This window comes from Peromyscus eremicus, chromosome 7, assembly GCF_949786415.1.
Source record: "Peromyscus eremicus chromosome 7, PerEre_H2_v1, whole genome shotgun sequence".
NCBI classification, from domain to species: Eukaryota; Metazoa; Chordata; class Mammalia; order Rodentia; family Cricetidae; genus Peromyscus; species Peromyscus eremicus.
Window position 1 is genome coordinate 78033864 of NC_081422.1, and position 18322 is coordinate 78052185.

At 41.9% G+C, this 18322-nt stretch overlaps 1 protein-coding gene across 2 annotated transcripts in view; it reads left to right on the top strand.

The window, feature by feature from the left end:
* The window catches only part of Bckdhb (branched chain keto acid dehydrogenase E1 subunit beta), a 185707-nt gene that overhangs the window by 40333 nt on the left and 127052 nt on the right, over positions 1–18322 (top strand). For both annotated transcript variants that reach the window (XM_059267042.1, XM_059267041.1), the window contains exons 4-6: positions 11603–11736; positions 11960–12115; positions 14363–14471. In XM_059267042.1, coding sequence (XP_059123025.1) covers positions 11603–11736; positions 11960–12115; positions 14363–14471 — 399 coding nt within the window. The remainder of the gene's footprint in view (positions 1–11602; positions 11737–11959; positions 12116–14362; positions 14472–18322) is intronic.

The window sequence follows — 18322 nt, forward strand, 5'->3', positions numbered from 1 at the left end:
TATGGGGGTTTTGAGAGCATGTGTGTACATCACATGTGAGCCTGGTGCTTGTGGGAGTCAGAAGAGGAAATTGAATTACCTGATATTTATTGTTATAGAAAGTTGTGAGGCACCATGTGGGTGCTGGAAATTGAACTTGGGTCCTCCGGGAGAGTGCTTAACCACTGAGCTGTCTACCAAGCCTAGCATTACTGGTTCTTAAAGCCACAAATCTCTCCTCTCTTGTTTCTGTCTTCTCTGATGCTCTTTCTTGCTTTTCTCCCCATCTTGAATTCTACGTAATATTTGCCTGTTGGAATCCAGTTCTAGTTAGATCTACCTGGATGTCTGAATCCTGAGCTCACTGAGCTGAATGCCGCCGTTATAAACATGGCACTATATCTAGTGCTCTCAGTTTGGGCTCGAGGCTGGTGGTGACCTCTGAGGACCACCCTTGCTGCCCGACTTCCGGGCATGCTCCGGACTCTCTCATTCTTCTTTCTTCAACCCCGCCTTCCTCATCTTCGCTCTGCTAATCTGTTCTGTGGGTGTGAGAACACTTGTTGGGTACACACGAGGCCCCAGGTTTGATCCTTAGCACTGCAAAAAAGAAAGCAGGGTCCAGTTTAGGATTTTACTCAAGAGGTGAGTAGATGCCACCGAGGCCTTGGGCAGGCTCGCCTTTCCTTGCTCCTGGTATCCCTGTGTGGTCCTCAGTGCTCGTGGGCTGTTTGCTTCCTCTGGATCTTGAGGGATGTCAGGGTGCCGTTCGATCTCCCCTGTCACTTGCTCAAAGACATGGTTCTAGTTGTTACATATTTGTGTATTTCACTAATTTGTCCTTTTCCTACTGATCATTTCTATTGGCCTGCAAATTTGTTCCTTCTTCCATCCTAACTTTTTTTTTTTGGATAGGGTCTCCTGATTTTTCAAGTAGCTCTGGCTGGCTTGAAACTCCCTATGTAGAGCAGGCTGGGTGCTCTAAGAAAGCAGGCTGAGCAAGCCATAAAGAGGAATATGTAGTGGTCCCCCATGTTGGAATCCAGATCTAGTTAAATCTACCTGGATGTCTAAATCCTGAGCTCACTGAGCTGAATGCCACTGTTAAACATGGCACTATATCCAGTGCTATCAGTTCGGGCTCAAGGCTGGTGATGACCTCCAAGGACCACCCTTGCTGCTCGATTTCCAGGCATGCTCCAGACTCTCTCATTCATCTTGGTTCCTGGTTCCAGGTTCCTGCCCTGACTTTGCTCAGTGATGGGCTGTTACCTGGAGTCTATAAGATGAGATAAATCCCTTTCTTATAAGATTTTGGGTCATGTTGTTCAATCACAGCAGTAGAAACCCTAACTAAGACATACCAATGACTATTCTTTGCTCTTTTCTTGTCTTCTTCTGTCCCTCGAAATTCACTAAGTAATTGTCTTCCATCCCAGGCCATTAATACTTAAGGCGACGTATGCTGAATACTTCTCATATTCAATAGTCCCGTGATACGCTACCTAAATATCTGAGGCGTGGCACACGTTTTTAAAACAAAACTTTGGACTCTCATCCCAAGGAGCTGTTTCATGACACTGAATCTATTTTTTCCCTCAGTTGTTGGCTATGGTATCTTTAGAGTTACCCGAAGGCTTTCAGTGTTCTTTGCGTGCCTCTGACTCATATCGCAGGCTCTTTTCATCAGTGAGCTCTCTGACTCAATTTTAGGACTACATCTAGTCTTGCCCGTTCTTCCCATCTCTTCTGCTGTTACTCATCTCTGTTGTCTACTGCAGCATCACAGTATCCTGTAATCCATCCAGCTGTGCCTCCCTTTGCTGTTTATAGACTATTCATAGAACACCGGCCAGAAAGATACTGATGAAGAGAGGTTCAGAGTGGCCTGGCTTTGCTCTGTGACTTCCTCTTTCCCCCCCTCACCTGCCTTCTGACTCAACCTCAGTAAGAGTCAGTGTTTACATGGGAGTGCTTGATGGTTAGTGCTGTGAACTTGACGGGATCAGGACTCACCTTGGAGATGGATGGGCCTCTGGGCACACCTATGGGGGATTACCTCGATTGTGTTGATTGATGTGGGTAGATCATGTGAATTTGGGGTGGGATTATTCTGTTTTCTCAGAATCCTGGCCTGTGTGAGTAGAGAGGAAGCTGAGCACTGGCGTGTCTCTCTCACTTTCTACTTCTTGACTTTGAATAGAATGTGACCCACTCTCCAAAGTTCCTTCTGCTGGGACTTCCCTGCGGTGATGGACTATAACCTTGAACTGTGAGCTGCAATAAGCCTTCTTTCTCTTAAGTTGCTTTTGTTAGAGTATTTGATTATAGCAATAGGGGAAGAAACCAAGACAAAGGGCCCGGAAGGCCTGGCCTGACCCACACTGCCTCTCTGTAGCCTCTTCCTTATGCTTTGGCTTATCCTCTGCCACTATTTTTTCATGTTCAGATTCCTGCTTCTCCTCTGTGCCCTTTCTCTGATGTACTGAAGCCTTCCTCCAAGGTTGTTCTACTCTTGGCCCCTATATTAGTTCATCTTACATTGCTGTGGCCAAAGCCCCTGACAGAACCAACTTGGACAGAAAGATTTGCTATGCCTCATGATTTTAGAGGGCTCAGTCCGTGATGGCTTGGGCTTAGATGCTTTGGCAGAAGATCATGGGGCAGGCGCTGTTCACATCTCTGTAGGTGGGAAGCAGAAAGAAAGGTCACGTCACTATTAAGTGGCTTTCTCTTTTTGTCCCTTCTAGCCGAGACCCCAGCCCATGGCCCCAACCTACGGTTAGTGTGGATCTTGGTGGCTAGTTTTAGGAATGTAATCTAACCATTTTTAGCAAGGCAGAGGGGATAGGGGAGAAGGGGCAAGACCTGCTGGAGACGTGTTTGCCATGCTCAGGCTGGCTAGAGTCCCTTCAGTCATGAGGTTTTTTATCACAGTGAGAGAAGGTAAGCCAGGACAACCCTGACCTACAGAAAAGTGTTAATTCATGGTGAGCACTTCATGAACACTAGAGAAATAACCGTGTAAGTTCAGTCTGTTTGGCATCATAATTCTCCTGTTACCGATAAGAACAGAGCCTTAGCTAATTTAGCAATTTGTGGAGATAGCTATCCTGGTCTGCCTTGCCTCACAGTGCTCTCTTGCTGTCTGTCCTGATTCATCTGTCAGGCTATTACACACATGAACTTCACAGTGGGTAACTGCCCTGCGGGAGAGAGAAAGTTATCAATACTGTGTGTCTTATTAGTGCTCTGACCACCAGCCCATGTTAGGCAGAAGCCAGAAACAGATTTTTAACCACGGAGTTCATGTTGAAGCCCTTCTTGAAGCATATAAAAATGTCATTGGTTAAACCGTTTCCTTTAAAGGAAGAATTCTGAGAAATTCACTTTGTCTGCTTTCTTGAGGCAAAATGACTGCACCTTTCCTTACCTAGAGGAAAAGTACCCAGGTCCTGTGAACTTAAAGCCGCAGGGAGCAAATGGGTGACTGCCGCCTGCTGGGTCTGGCTCCCACTGTGAGTAGCTGAATTCATGTTCCTTTGCGACCACTCAAGCAATAGGATCAATTTTTTTCTTTTCCTCCAAAAAAATATCCAGGTACTTACAGTGGAGCAGGACACTGATGAGGTATAGATGTCATGTGCTCAGAAGACAGTCTCAGATTCTCATGACTGTGAATCACACTTTGAAGAGTCTGCAGCTGCTTTTGGAGTCGCAAAGCACAGGATGTGTCTAGTTGGCATTCGCCAGCACCTGCCCTATTTGTGGCTCGTGTTCAAAGGGGATGATTGAGCTGAAAGTGAATTCCGCATACCGAGATGAACTGATATCCTGGGCTATAGAAATGGAGCATGAATACCAACCAGATCTGTCCCCGAGTGTTTGGGTTCCTCATCAGATTTCCGAAATTAGGATTTGTCCTAAAATGCTGATAGTAGCTGAGAAGCAGTACAATTTCCACTGAGATTTGAGTAGTGTGTTAGTAAAGTGTACACTGTGGTTTGAAGGCAAAGCCTGAATGAGAGGTTTGTCAAGCTCCTCCCAACCCCAGCACTCCCATTTCTGGCCTTTCCATTTTATCCACATCCTCACCAGAATTCTTCATTGTCTGTCTGTTGGTTTACAAATACTATATTGAAAATTTTTGCATCTAAGTTTATTCATCAGGGAGATTGGACTATAATTCTCTCTCTCTCTCTCTCTCTCTCTCTCTCTCTCTCTCTCTCTCTCTCTCTCTCATCTTCATCTGGTAGTGGCATCAGGGTAATACTGTTTATAAAGAGTTTGCTAGCATTTCTTCCTTTCCTATTTTATGTAGACGTTTGAGAAAGATTGCTATTAATTCTTCTTTAAAGCTGTTGTAGAATTGTGCAGTGAATCCGTTTGGCCCTGGACCGTGTTTAGTTGGGAAGTTTGTATGTGTGTACACATGGGTTTGTGGGTACATGTGTGTAGAGGCTGGAGAACAACTTGGGGTATCAGTTGTTAGGCATTGTTCACCTTGTTTTTTGAGACAACGTCTCCCACTGGCTTGGAGCTAGGCCAAGGAAGCTATCAAGTGCATTTTGGGGATCTTCCTACCTCTGCCTTCTGAATGTTGGGAATTATACCAATATGTTTTTTAAATTATTTAATTTTTTTCATACTGTTTATTTTGATTATATTTTTCCCTTCCCCAGCTCCTCCCAGCTCCCCCCACCTCCCTACTCACCCAGCTTCATGTTCTTTCTCTTTAAACATACAGAAAACAAAACCCCCAAATCAAAACAAACAAGCGAACAAACCCAATAAGATGGGGGTAGGCAAACAGTAAGCTCAAAAACTCGTGAGCCCATTGTGGGCTGGCTGCCTCTTCCTGGGCATGGGTCCCGGCCTCGTTTGGGGCTATGGTTGATCTGTCCATTGACACTCAATTGGAGAAAGCTGATTTCCCCCTTCCCAGCAGCTATCAGTCACAAATAACTTCTTGGTTAGTAGTAGGACTTTGTGTACACTATCCTTTCTCCAGGCTGGGATTTTGTCTGGTTAAAACCTGTGCAGGCCTCATGTATGGTGTCACAGTCCCTGTGAGTTAATACATGATCATTCATGTTGTATCTGGAAGACACTGTTTCCCAGGAGCCATCTGCCAGCCCTGGCTGTTGCAATCTTTCTGCCTCCTCTTTAGCATAGATTCCTGAGCATTTGAGCATTGGGGCAGGGGTGGGAGGTTGATCAGGATCCCATTTAGGGGTGAGTGCTCTAAAGTCCTTGATTCACTGCACATTGTCCAGTTGTGGGTCTCAGTGTTGATTGACAGCTACTGCCAGAAGAAACTTCTCTGGTGAGGCTTGAGCGACACATGGATTGTTTTCTATCCTTTGACGCTGTCTGTTCTTGGTGGTGAAGTGTGTTACTTGGATGCAGCAGAAAGGTGGATCCCATTTTTGAATCCAGTCTTCTAGTCAGTGCCTTTTTATTGGGGAATCATGATCATTAATACAGTTATTGATCAGTGATTATTCATTCCTTCATTTTGTTGTGGTGTGTTTTCCCCCCCTCTTTTGACTAACTGTACTTGGATTATTTATTCTTTGTGTCCTCTTGGGTGTAGTTGACCTCTTGAGACTGAAGTTTTCCTTCTAGTGCTTTCTGTAGAGCTGGGTTGATGGACATAAGTTGCTTAAATTTGTTTTATTGTGAACTGTTTTTCTTTCTCCATCAACTGTGATTGATAGTTTTGCTGGGTGTAGTAGCCAGGCTGGACCTGTGGTTCTTCATGCTTGTAGAACATCTGTCCAGGCCTTTCTGGCTTTCAGAGTTTCCAATGAAAAGTCAGGGTTAGTATAATGGGCTTGCCTTTATAGGTAACTTGGTCTTTTCCCCTTGCAACATGTATTTTCCCTTTATCCCTGTACATTCAGTGTTTTAATTTTATGTTGTGGGGTTTCTTTTCTGGTCCTCTTCATCTGGTGTTGTGTATGCTTCTTGTACCTTGATAGGTATTTCTTTTTTTTTTTTTTTTTAAAGATTTATTTATTTATTATGAATACAGTATTCTGCCTGCATGTATCCCTGCAGGCCAGAAGAGGGTGCCAGATCTCATTGCAGATGGTTGTGAGCCTCCATGTGGTTGCTGGGATTTGAACTCAGGACCTTTGGAAGAGCAGTCAGTGCTCTTAACCTCTGAGCCATCTCTCCAGCCCGATAGGTATTTCTTTAGATTGGAGAAATGTTCTATGATTTTGTTAACAATATTTTTTGTGCCTTTGACCTGGGTTTCTTCTCCTTCCTCTATCATTTGTAGATGTGGTCTTTTCATAGTATCCCAGATTTCCTGAATGTTTTGTGCGTGTATCTTTTTTTTTTTTTTTAACATTTTCTTCAGCTGAGCTTTCCTCTCTCCTGTCTTCCGAGACCCGAGATTCTCTCTTTTACTTCATCCAGTCTGTTGGTAAGACTTAAACCTTCGAACTCCTTGTTTGACCTCCTGAGTTTTTCATTTCAAGTTTTTTTTTTTTTTTTTTTTTTTTGAGACAGAGTTTCTCTGTGTAGTTTTGGAGCCTGTCCTGGATCTCGCTGTGTAGACTAGGCTGGCCTCGAACTCACAGAAATCCTCTTGGTTCTGCCTCCCAGGTGCTGGGATTAGAGGCCTGTGCCACCTCTGCCGCCGCCCAGCCTCATTTCAAGTTTCGTTTCAGCTTGGCTTTTCTTTAGCAATTCTAGTTCTTTGTGAAATTCTACTTTCATGTCTTGAATTGTTTCCATTATTTCATTCAACTGTTTGTGTTTTCATGATCTTCATTAAGGATATATTCATGTCCTCTTTAAGGTCCTGGGACATATCCATAACTGCTGTTTTGAAGTTCTAGTGTAGTGCCTCAGCTAAGTTGCTTTTCTTGGGGCCTATTGCAATGGGATTTCTGGCTCCTGGGGGAGGCACATTATGTCTCGGTGGTTCATGTTTGTGGTTTTGAGCTGAGATTGTGAGGCATCTGGAGCTGTGAAGGTTGTGCTGTTCTTAGTGTAGATATCTGGTCTTATGTTGGGTAGGTGTTCATTTCTTTGGTTGCTATGGTAGTTTGAATGTAATTGGCCCCTATAATCTCATAGGGAGTGGCACCATTAGGAGGTGTGGCTTTGTTGGAGTGGGTATGGCCTTGTTGGAGGAAGTGTGTCACTGTGAGGGCGGGCTTTGAGGTTTCCTGTGCCCAGAATCCTGCCCAGTGTCTCAGTTGACTTCCTGTTGACTGTAAGATGTAGAACTCACAGCTATTTCTCCAGTACCATGTCTATCTGCTCCCCACCATGAGGATGATGGATTAAACCTCTGAAACTGTAAGTGAGCCCCCCTCAATTAAATGTTTTCCTTATAAGGGTTGCCACGGTCATGGTGTCTCTTCACAGCAATAGAAGAAACCCTAAGACAGTTGTTATTATCACATTCTGGGTCCTAGCCAAATGTGATAGCTGTGGGTCCTTGTTAGAGAGCAGTTCTGTGAGTTGGTATTGAGTCACAAAAGAATAGAGGTGGCTGTGTCCCAGCCAAGTGTGGTGGCTGTGGGTTCCCTGAAAGAGAGTGGTTCTGAGTCTCAGCTAAGTATGCAGCTGTTGGTCCTTAGCAGAGACCTTGTTCTGTGGATTGGTGGAGGTTCACAAAGGGTTGGAGATGGCCTAGAAAGAATGATGTCAGTCAAAAGCTAGGGTGACCCTAATTCTGCAGCAAGAGGCCAAGTCTCAGGAGGACAGTGGTGTGCTAGGAGATAAGGGAAGGAGGACGCACATAGCATACCCAAGTCCCAGCTTAGTGTGGCAGCTGTGGGGTTGCTGGTAGAAAGCTGTCCTGTGGGTCAGAGGGAGTCACAAAAGGAATGGAGGTGGGCTAGAAGAAATGTCTGGAAGAGGTGGCAGGGAAGAAATAGGGGACCCTGGGTCCACACCAAGTGGCCAAGTCCCAAGGGATGGAGGGCCGTGGTTGGCTTTTTTAAATGTGGGTTTTGGGGAGTAGACTTGGGTTCTCATGTTTGTGAGACAACTGCTTTCCTGACTGAACTGTCTCCCCAGTCTTAGTTTGGAGGTTTATTACTGTGTCAGTCTCATTGCTTCTTAGAGATGTATTAGACGCAGTTAGTGGTGTCATCTGGGATTATTTTGGTAGGTCATATGCATTTAGAGATTCATTCATTTCTCTTAGATTTTCCAATTTAAGGAGGTATGATTTGTTTGATTTGTTTTTAAACAGGGTTGTAGTTGGAGAGTTTCTCTCCAGGTTCCGCCAAGCCCCGGCAGTCCTGCAGCTCACTTATAAAATAAACACACAGGCGCTTATATTATTTAAACAGTTTGGCCTAATGGCTCAGGCTTCTTGCTGTCTAGTTCTTCTGTCTTAAATTAACTCATTTTTATTAATCTCTATCTTGCCACGTGGTTTGTGGCTTTCCGGTACTTTACATCCTGCTCCTCATTGCTGTGGCTGGCAGCATCTGTGGGATGTCCTGTATAAATAAAACGCTGATTGGCCAGCAGCCAGGCAGGAAGTATAGGTAGGCAGGACAAGAGAGAGGAGAATGCTGGGTAGGAGAGGGCTGAGGGAGACGCTGCCAGCCACCGCCATGGGGAGCAGGATTTAAAGTACCGGTAAGCTACGAGCCATGTGGCAAGGTATAGATTTATAGAAATGGGTTAATTTAAGATGTAAGAACAGGTAACAAGAAGCTTGAGCCACTAGGCCAAACAGTTTAAATAATATAAATGTCTGTGTGTTTAATTGGGTCTGAACAGCTGCAGGAGCTGGGTGGACACAAAAATACTCCAGCTACTCAGGGTCTCAATTTATAGCTCTGGCTGGCCTGGAACTTGCTGTGTAGACCACTTTGGCCTTGAGCTCACAGAGATCCACCTGCTTCTGCCTCCTACACGCTGGTGTCAAAGGTCTGTCTCTGTGACCATGTCCACCTAATGGGATATGTTAAGGTTTGTCATGATGATTTTCTGAATTTCCTTGGTATCTGTTGTAATTTTTCCCTTTTCTTTTGGTTAGTTTATCTAAGGATATGAAAACCTTATTTATCTTTTCCAAGAACCAACTCTTGGTTTCTTTAATTCTTTTTTCTCTCTCTCATTTTACTAATTTGTCTTCTTACCTACCATTTCTAGAGTTGGCTTGTTTTTGCTTGTCCAATGCCCTCAGCTACATCATTTAGTTATTTCAGATTTCTCTGATTTTTTTTTTTTAAGTGGACCCTTGTAGCTAGAAACTCCCTTCACCCCCAGGATTGATTTCATGATTTAATTGTATCCCATAGGTTTGGATATGTTGTGTTTTTCCTTTTGTTTAGTTCTAGGAATATTTGAATTTCCCTCTTAGTTCCTTTGGCGACCCATTCGTTATTCAATAGTGTATTCCCTAAACTGCATGAAGCTGCTCTAACTTAAAGAGACTAGGATTCTATACTCTTGTGTTCTCTTTAGTGGGCACAGGAGAAACTTCTGCTTAGCTCTTTTAATTCCAGAGGCTATTTTCTACTGAGTTAGGTTTGCAGGTCCAGGTGTTTAGGTCCAGGTGTGCAGGCACAGGTGTGCAGGCACAGGTGTCAGTGAGTTCTCCACCAATTTGTGAATAAACGGAATGTGCTTTCTTGGTTTGTAGCTACTGGCCTCCTCAGATGCCGTTCTTTGACACCATTACTATAGTCTGTCTGTCTGGATTCTAGCAGTCTCTGACACAGAGTGGAGAGTGCCTTTGGGCATGCCTTCTAACTGTCATCATTTACTTTGTGTGTCCCTTCTTTCAAGGTTCAAGTGTTCAGTTTATGCCTGCTTTTAGCTTTCCAGTGCCTCTAAAAATTGATTGCTTTTTGCCTGGAATTTTAGTAAATAGAGGAGGGTTGGTTTGAAAGAAGCAACTCTGCAGTTATCTTCAGAAGTTCAGTAAGTTCAGATATAGAGTTTAGTTATTCATTCAAATACCTTTTCTAATTTCCATTTTTTCTTTTTTGAGTTACATATTATAGATATGCACTTAGTAAGCTTTCTAACACAAACTTCTGAGATCAGACGAGATCGGGCACAGTCAGGGTTGTGTGGCCATAGATTTAACACAAACTGTATTTCATCTCTCCTCTTTTTCCTTCTCTTTACCCTCCCTCCCTCCCTCCCTCCCTCCCTCCCTCCCTCCCTCCCTCCCTCCCTCCCTTTTGTTGCTGTGATAAAACAATCTGATTAAAGCAGCTTAGGAGGGAAAGGCTTTATTTTGGCTCAGTGGTACTGTCCATCACAGTGGGGAAGACATGACAGCCACAGGGAAGGCTTGGTGACAGAGTGGGAGGCTTGGCTGGTCACATTGCTTCATAACTAGAGTAGAGAGGAAAGAGGAAGTGGGGAGAGCCTCAGAGCTTGTCACCAGGAACCTATTTCCTTCAGAAAGACCCCACCTCTTAAAGGCTCACATCCTTCCCCAACAGGGCTGCTAAGCTTGGGCATGAGGGTGGTAGGATGGGGTGATGGTATTCTAACACATGAGCCTATAGGGGATGTTTTACGATCAAACCACAGCAAAGTAATTAGCTGGTTTTCTTGCTTTCCTCCTCTCCTCTCCCCTCCCCTCCCTTCATATTTTGTTTTTTTCTTGAATTTTGGGTCTTGAGCCTAAGGCGTCCTATATTTTAGGCAAGAGCTACAGAGATCTCCAGCACCACATACAGATTTTCTTACCTTTTTTTTTTTTTTGTTGTTGTTGTTACTGATTTCTAGTGCAGTCCCACCATGGCCAGAGAACATACTTACAAATAATTCTTACTGAATTTGCTATTTGACAATTTTGTTCATATGCAAAGTGCATCCTGATTCCTCTTTCTCACTTCTCTCAGCCCCCTCCTACCCGCTACGTATCTCCACTTCCCCCAACATGTCTCTTTCCCACATCCAAGTCTTTTGCTTTGAGACATACTGAACTTGTTGAGATAGTGTGATAGCCCAGCAAACAGGGTTGGTCCGTTCCTGTCAGGATTAGAGCGCTTGGTGCAGGCACTGGTATCTGCAGATGTCAGTTAAGTCACATTGTTTCTTGTGTTATAGCTATGTTTGAAAAGCCCCCTTTCTTTTTGGGGGTGTTTTTTCTGTGGTTACCCAGACAGTGTCTCAATCCCATACTGACTTATGTACCTTCCTGTGCTCCATCTGGCTGTGTCGTTTACTCCAAACTGCTTGGTACTCGTTGTACCATCCTTAAGACTTTGTGAATTCAGCCATTTAACGGTATGAATTGTGCCTTATTAAGTCAGGCCTTTGCCCTTAACATCTGCTATTGATAGTGTGATGTCTACTTCCTTTTGGTTATGGTTTTTACTGTTTAATTTTTTTTATTTACGGTTTCCCTTCAAATAGCAGGATTCTGCTTTTCAAAACAATCTCAGTGTGACACTGTTTCTGATTGGCATATTTAGGTTTCTTATGTTTGATACAATTATGTACTGAGTCAGCCATAATGCTGTCTACGGTTTCCTCTACCTGTTCCTTATTTCTTTATCCCACCCAGTTGTCAGATGTATTGTACGTTGCAGTGCTTTAATTTGCTGCATTAAATTTGTTTTCTATTTCTGTTCCTATTATTATTATTAATTAATTATTTATTTTTTAAAAGGAAAAGATAGAGTGTTTAACACCCCGTTGTGTGAACAAGGAATTGTTGGATTTGGGATCGGAATCGCAGTCACTGGTGCTACGGCCATTGCGGAAATCCAGTTTGCCGACTATATTTTCCCGGCCTTTGATCAGGTAGGCGCCTCATGCTTTGCCGGGAAGGGCATCTCTTAGGGTCAGTCCCTGAGTGTTCAAATATAGGCACTGCCCACCCACCCCCGCCCTGCCTTCAGCAACCTGTTGCCTTGTGTGGGTGCTTCGCAGTTGTAATGGGAATGCATTTGAAGATCCAGCGGCATGCTTGGAGGACACGCACTGGGCAGGAAAGCGTCATTATGGCTTCCTCTTCTCTCCGCAGATTGTCAACGAAGCTGCCAAGTACCGCTATCGCTCTGGCGATCTTTTCAACTGCGGGAGCCTCACCATCCGGGCCCCATGGGGCTGTGTGGGCCACGGGGCTCTCTACCATTCTCAGAGTCCGGAAGCCTTTTTTGCCCATTGCCCAGGAATCAAGGTATTCTTGTTTACTTCCTGGATTTGATCATCGTTTGCTGTTTCCACCTTTGCTCATGCTGTTAGTATTAGCCAGTGACCTTACCCGAGGGAAGACAAACAGGACTTTGGAACTGATAGGAACTTAACTATATTTGAGACAGGGAGGTCGTTAGCATTTCTTTTTAACGTAACTTGATAACACCCAGTTTTCTAGAATGTTCTTCCTGAAGCAGCACTGGCATGATGTTGGCATTAGTTAACTCCATAGATTCTAAAAGGTGTGACTTTCTCCTAAAGCTCTAGTTTCTTCTTTCTTATGGGTTTTTCTCATTGAACTGATTTTGGGGTACTTTTAATAAAACCTACTGTGTAGTCAATATTTACCTCAAAGTCATGCTTGCTTTTAGCTCAGTTTTCAGGTTTTAAGGAGACAGAGAGAAAGCTGTTATATAGATGGGAATCTTTTCCAATCTAGAGTAAGGTAACTAACTATTCAGTCTGCTTGGAAGAGTCTTCCATGCGTAGCTGTCTTCTGTAATAGCTCAAGTCTTTGGATGGTACAAATATTTTGAGTGTTTTCTCTCTTGGTATTCACCAAACAGCTTTCCAGGGAATCACAGAAACTCAGAGAAACATGTTTGTTTTTGACAACACAAATCAATTGTAAAATGTATACATTTTTTTCCTTATTTTTTTTTTCCTGCTGGATCATAATAATGTTTCTCCCGGTTGAAGGGAAGCCATATGCTTTTCTGATACTTTTGGACAAGAGCCACCTGGAGGCAGCACTTATTTTTGAGTTTGAGTAGGATGTTCATCATATTTAATGTTTTTACACCATATCCTAGAGTTTTTAAACAGTAGAACTTTTAATCTTCTACTGTTTGTTTTCTGTATCTTATTTTTAAACTTGAAATGATATATATATATATATATATATATATATATATATATATATATATATAAACACTAAGGCTGATACAAATAAATAAAGCAAGGAGAAACTAAAGATTAGAAGCATAAAGGCATTGTGTGATATGGTTAATAAAGAGATTTTTGCTGTTTTAATTTTAAACAAAAGTCTTTTGTTAAAAGTGACACAATTCCCTCAAGGCAGTAGATTAAGAGTCTGAGGCCAGCTGGGTAGTGGTGGCACATACCTTTAATCCCAGCACTCGGGAGGCAGAGGCAGACGGATCTCTGAGTTAGAGGGCAGCCTGGTCTTACAGAGTGAGTTCCAGGATAGGCTCCAAAAGTTACACAGAGAAACCCTGTCTCAAACAAAACCAAAAAAACCCCCAACCAATCAACCAACCAACCAACCAACTAACCAACGAACCAAACAAACTTAAAAAAAAACTCAAAAAGTCTGAGGCCAGCCTGGTCTACCTAGCATGGCTTTCTCTCAATCAGATTAAGGGCTGGGGATGTAGCTCAGGGTGGACCACTTGCCTAGTATGTGTAAGCTAAGGATTTGATTCCCAGCTCCACAAAACAAAACCAACCAACCAACCAAACAAACAAAAAAACCACAATAGTGAGTTTGAAACCCAAAGGTGGTTTGTTTCAAGGAGTCTTGTTTGATCTTTGTAGTAGGTCTAGGCGTATTCTAATAATCCTTCCAAAGTAAAGTTTGTTCTTCCACAGTTACTTTACAATCATGAAAATTTAGGTACAAATTTGTGATTTGAAGAACCGTGGTCAAGAGTGTGGTCTCCCGTGCGCATCAGAACAGAATAAGAATCTCTGTCCTAGCAAGCTCTGTGACCTTGGGCAGTGTCCCTTCCTGAAGGTCTTGGAGCCCTTGCTTGTCCACCGGAGATGCGGAAGAGCCATGCTTTTTTCTTCTCTGTGCAACTGGATGCTAGGATATCTGGTCCACAAAATTCAGTGGATTGCTTTCTCCCTTGTGAAGTGCAGGTTGCACTTGCCCATCAGAAGGAAGGGGATTGCGGTACTGGACATTTGCAAGCGGTAACAGCGTTAGTAGGAGGCGGCACTTAGTGATGGACACTTCTCTTGGCTTTCTTTTTATGTGCTTGGCAGGTTCCCTTTCCGCTAGGAGGATCAGCATCTTAGTTATCAGAATGTGGACAGCATTTTAGAAATACTGTGGACAAAGAGATTTCTGAGGGACAGTGCTTAAACTTTGTAATATAAACAAATACCTGGGTCATTAGTTGAATTAGTTACACTTGGTTAAGTATCAACCCTTAGAAATGGGTTTACTGGGGATGTATCCTACTAAACTTGTGTGTATTTGCAGGTGGTTATACCCAGAAGCCCTTTCCAGGCCAAGGGACTGCTATTGTCATGCATAGAAGATAAAAATCCATGTATATTTTTTGAACCTAAAATACTTTACAGGGCAGCAGGTAAAGCTTTCTTATATTTTGTATTTGTGACTATCCTTATATTCTTTTACATAGTTAATTTTCTCTTCTTTCTAACATTTCCCCCTAAGCTCGTTTTCTACTTTCCTTAAGGATAGATTGGGTTCTGTGGCATTCAATTTTGTCCTCAGATGTAAACTTCAGAGAAACCCATGGAGTTAGACTTTGATTGTGGAATGTAAAATGTTAACAAGAGTGAAAGATCATGCTCAGTTTTGTTTAGTCCTTGGGGCTTGATTGAGAAAGTGAAGGCACTTGTACTTCATGACGTTGAAAGTCCCTCTTGGATAAGTGACCCCAAAGGTCCTCTACATCAGGGGACTCTGTGATGAAGCCAGGGGCGCTGTGAACAATGTGCTGTGGCATCACGTCTCCCTGGGGGTCTGTCGCAGTCAACCTAGATGCATGGTTGCTCTCCTTTTAGCTCACAATCATAATTCTATAACCACACATCTGTGACTGCTTATTTCTCAGCTGTAATGGAAAATTTAAATATCAAATGATTTGTTGTATCTAAAGTGTATTTCCCACCTCCCACTCCCCGAATTCAAGAACATTACTTTGGCAAATCACTCTTGAATGGTTACATTTAAAACCACACGTTTTTGTTGTGATGTAATTTATGTGCCATAAAATGCACAGCTATTGTGTTCGGTTTGATGGGTTTTTGACAGCCCCATATATTCATATAGCCACTATACAAAACAAGATGCAGAACATTTTAATCACTCCTTGCAGGCCTTTTCCGGTTCGTTTTCTGCCTGTCCATTCTCTCAGCTCTAAGCCTAGTCGCTTTCTGATTGTGATTAGATTAGCTGTTCATGTTTCTGGGCTTTGTGGAAATGGAGTTTCACGTATATTCTTCGTGTTTGTCTCTTTTTGTCCAACCTAGTGTTACAGAGATTCATCCATGTTATTGCCTGTGTCTGGTTCATCTGTATTGCTGAGTAACAGTCTATTGTGTGAATAGCCATTGTTGATTATTATTACAATTGTGATTATACTGCACAATTGTGTACAATAGTAGGGCATTATTCAGAGAATGAACATTGCCCTTACTTTATGAATAGTTATTGTGCATCATTATTATTACTGAGTATATTTGTTATTATTTTAAGAACAATTATTTCTACTGAGGAAAGTGGGTTACTTCCTCACTCTTCGGCAAGCTAATGACCTTTGAATATTACTAATATATTACACTCCTAGTTCTGGCTATTAACCTGTTAACAAGTTAATTAGGAAATGCATCTTGGTTATGAAGAACAAAGGTACCTGAAAATCTGAGGCATATACAGTTTTATTGGATAAGTATTACCTTAAGTGAATAATCATTGTATGAATCCCCTGTCATTCATTGAAGACCCATGCACTGGGTTCCTATTTCACTTTATTCAGTCAGTTTTTGAAAACTGACTTGTATGGTATTGTTAGGAAAGAGTGATTTCTCCCAATCTGAAGTATTATTGTTTACACAATTCCTGAAATGAAGTTTTTTTTTAAAATTTTTTAAATTTTATTTTATTTTTTAAGGATTCTAGACATAGATTTCCTTGGGAAGCTAAAATGTCAGTCATCTAAAAAAGTTACCTGTTAGCTCTAAAAAAGAAATCGGTAGATATAATTTCAGTCTATGTGTGTATTATCTATACTATATCATTTCAATTCATGCATCTATGTATTCCTTAGGCAGCATATGTTTCCTGACAGTGAAGTATTCATTTATTTGATCACAAGTGTTTTTACTTTATATGTCTCTGGTCTCGTATGGATTGTCCACATAGATTTATGTTTCTATCTTAGCTGTGTAGGAGAGCTTTTGTTGTACATCTAAAACAAGTGCAAAGAACATAATTTCATTACTGAGGAGAGTGCTTTGATTCAACATTGGGTAGGGAGGAGAATCAATGGCTTTCAGTGAACTTGAAGTGTAAAGTTACTTTTGAATTTATTGACATGTTTTCTGCGATTGATAAACTGTACTATTCATGGCATTGGGCCCAGTGGAATTTTCCTACCTACTTTCCAGATTTAGTTTGAACATTGAACAAACATATCTCTCAAATCTTAAGTTAGTTATGTTCTTAGTGACTAAGCTTATGCCATGTGATAGAGTGATGTATTTTTGTTTCTGTGTAAAATTTAGGATCATGAGTCATGGCACTTTGTAACAAGTTCACCCATTACAGATCCATAGCCATATATAGTTTATACACAGAATAAAAATAGCAAAAATGTTCTCCTTTCCTTTCCTTCACTCCCAACTCTATTCCTTAGTTCCAGTTCTGTGTATTTATATTTATCTTCATAGGTGACTAGGTGGAACATACTTGCTTATGCATAGAACATAAAAGAGATATAAGTACTTTCCTGTAACTTGCTTTGCAAAATATTTTTCTATAAATTTACCCAAATCTGTAAATGTATAATCTGTATACTCAAGTAATAAAGAACAAGTTATAAATATTCTACAAATAGATTTTCTTTAAAATATATTTCTGTTAATTCTTTGGGAATTTCATACAGTGCATTTTGATCATATTCATCCTCACTCCTACCCACCATCCCAATCTTGTGATTCTCTTACCCTCTTAAAAGACCATCAGGGCCAGACAGTGGTGGTGTGCACTCCTTTAATCTTAGCACTCGGGAGGCAGAGCCAGGCAGATCTCTGTGAGTTCGAGGCCAGCCTGGTCTACAGAGTGAGATCCAGGACAGGCACCAAAACTACACGGAGAAACCCTGTCTTGAAAAATAAAAATTAAAAAAAAAAATAAATAAAAAGCCCATCAGGTACAATTTGTGATACTTACATATTCCTGGGTATGAGGCTATGCACTATAGCTTGGCGGACATACCTGGGGTCACACCCTTAAGGGAAACCTTGCCCAGATGCAATCAATTGACAATAGCACCTTTTTTACGGTGGGGCCTCTTGAGCCATACATCCATCAAATAACTTTTCCTACTTGCCCAATATTTGGATATGTCTCTGTCAGTTCACATAGGTGTAACTGAATTTTACTTCATAAAATATATACCATGTCCTTACCTTTCCCCTGCTAATGAAACATTGAATTGCTTCTGAATTCTGGCAGTTTTAAACGGTGTTGCAAGAAACATATGTTTACCTGTGTTTAAGTATGTGGGAGAAGGAAATTATGTCTGTATTAAAAAGTCTCTGTAGAAAAATCTGTAAATGTATAGTCTGTATACTCACGCAATAAAGAGAAAGCTATAAATATTCTACAAATAGCTTTTCTTTAAAATATATTTCTGGTAGTTCATTGAGAGGATTAATTCATTAATAGAAATAAATAAAAATTGTTCTGCAAATGAGAAGCTCACAAGATCTGGACTAAGCCCTTTCCTGCTTTCTTTAATACCTGTGTATGCTTTGGTTGCATCCTGGTAGTGTGTGGAGCATGAAGTCAATAGCATCTTGCAGTAATTGTTTTCCAGGGGCCAGTACTTGCTATTGCTTCTCATGTACAAATATAAAAACCAATACTGGTTCCCCACTGAATAGGTAGCCACAATTGAGAAAGTTCCAGAAAGCTGGATGTGGTGGTGCACACCTAGAATACCAATACTTGGGAAACAGGAATGGGGATTGCTGTGAGTTCAAGGACAGGCAGGGATACATAGTAAGACCTTCTAAAACCTTAATCAGCATGCCAAACAAAAAGTTTAGAAACACCAGAAACCTACCCTTGACAATGAGGTCTAAATGGTTGTGGGGATGTGGAAAGGGGTGAGAAATGAATGAGGTATTCAGTGGTTTACCAGTCTTCAGAAGCAAGAGTAGACCGGGCTGTACCTCATGACTGTAC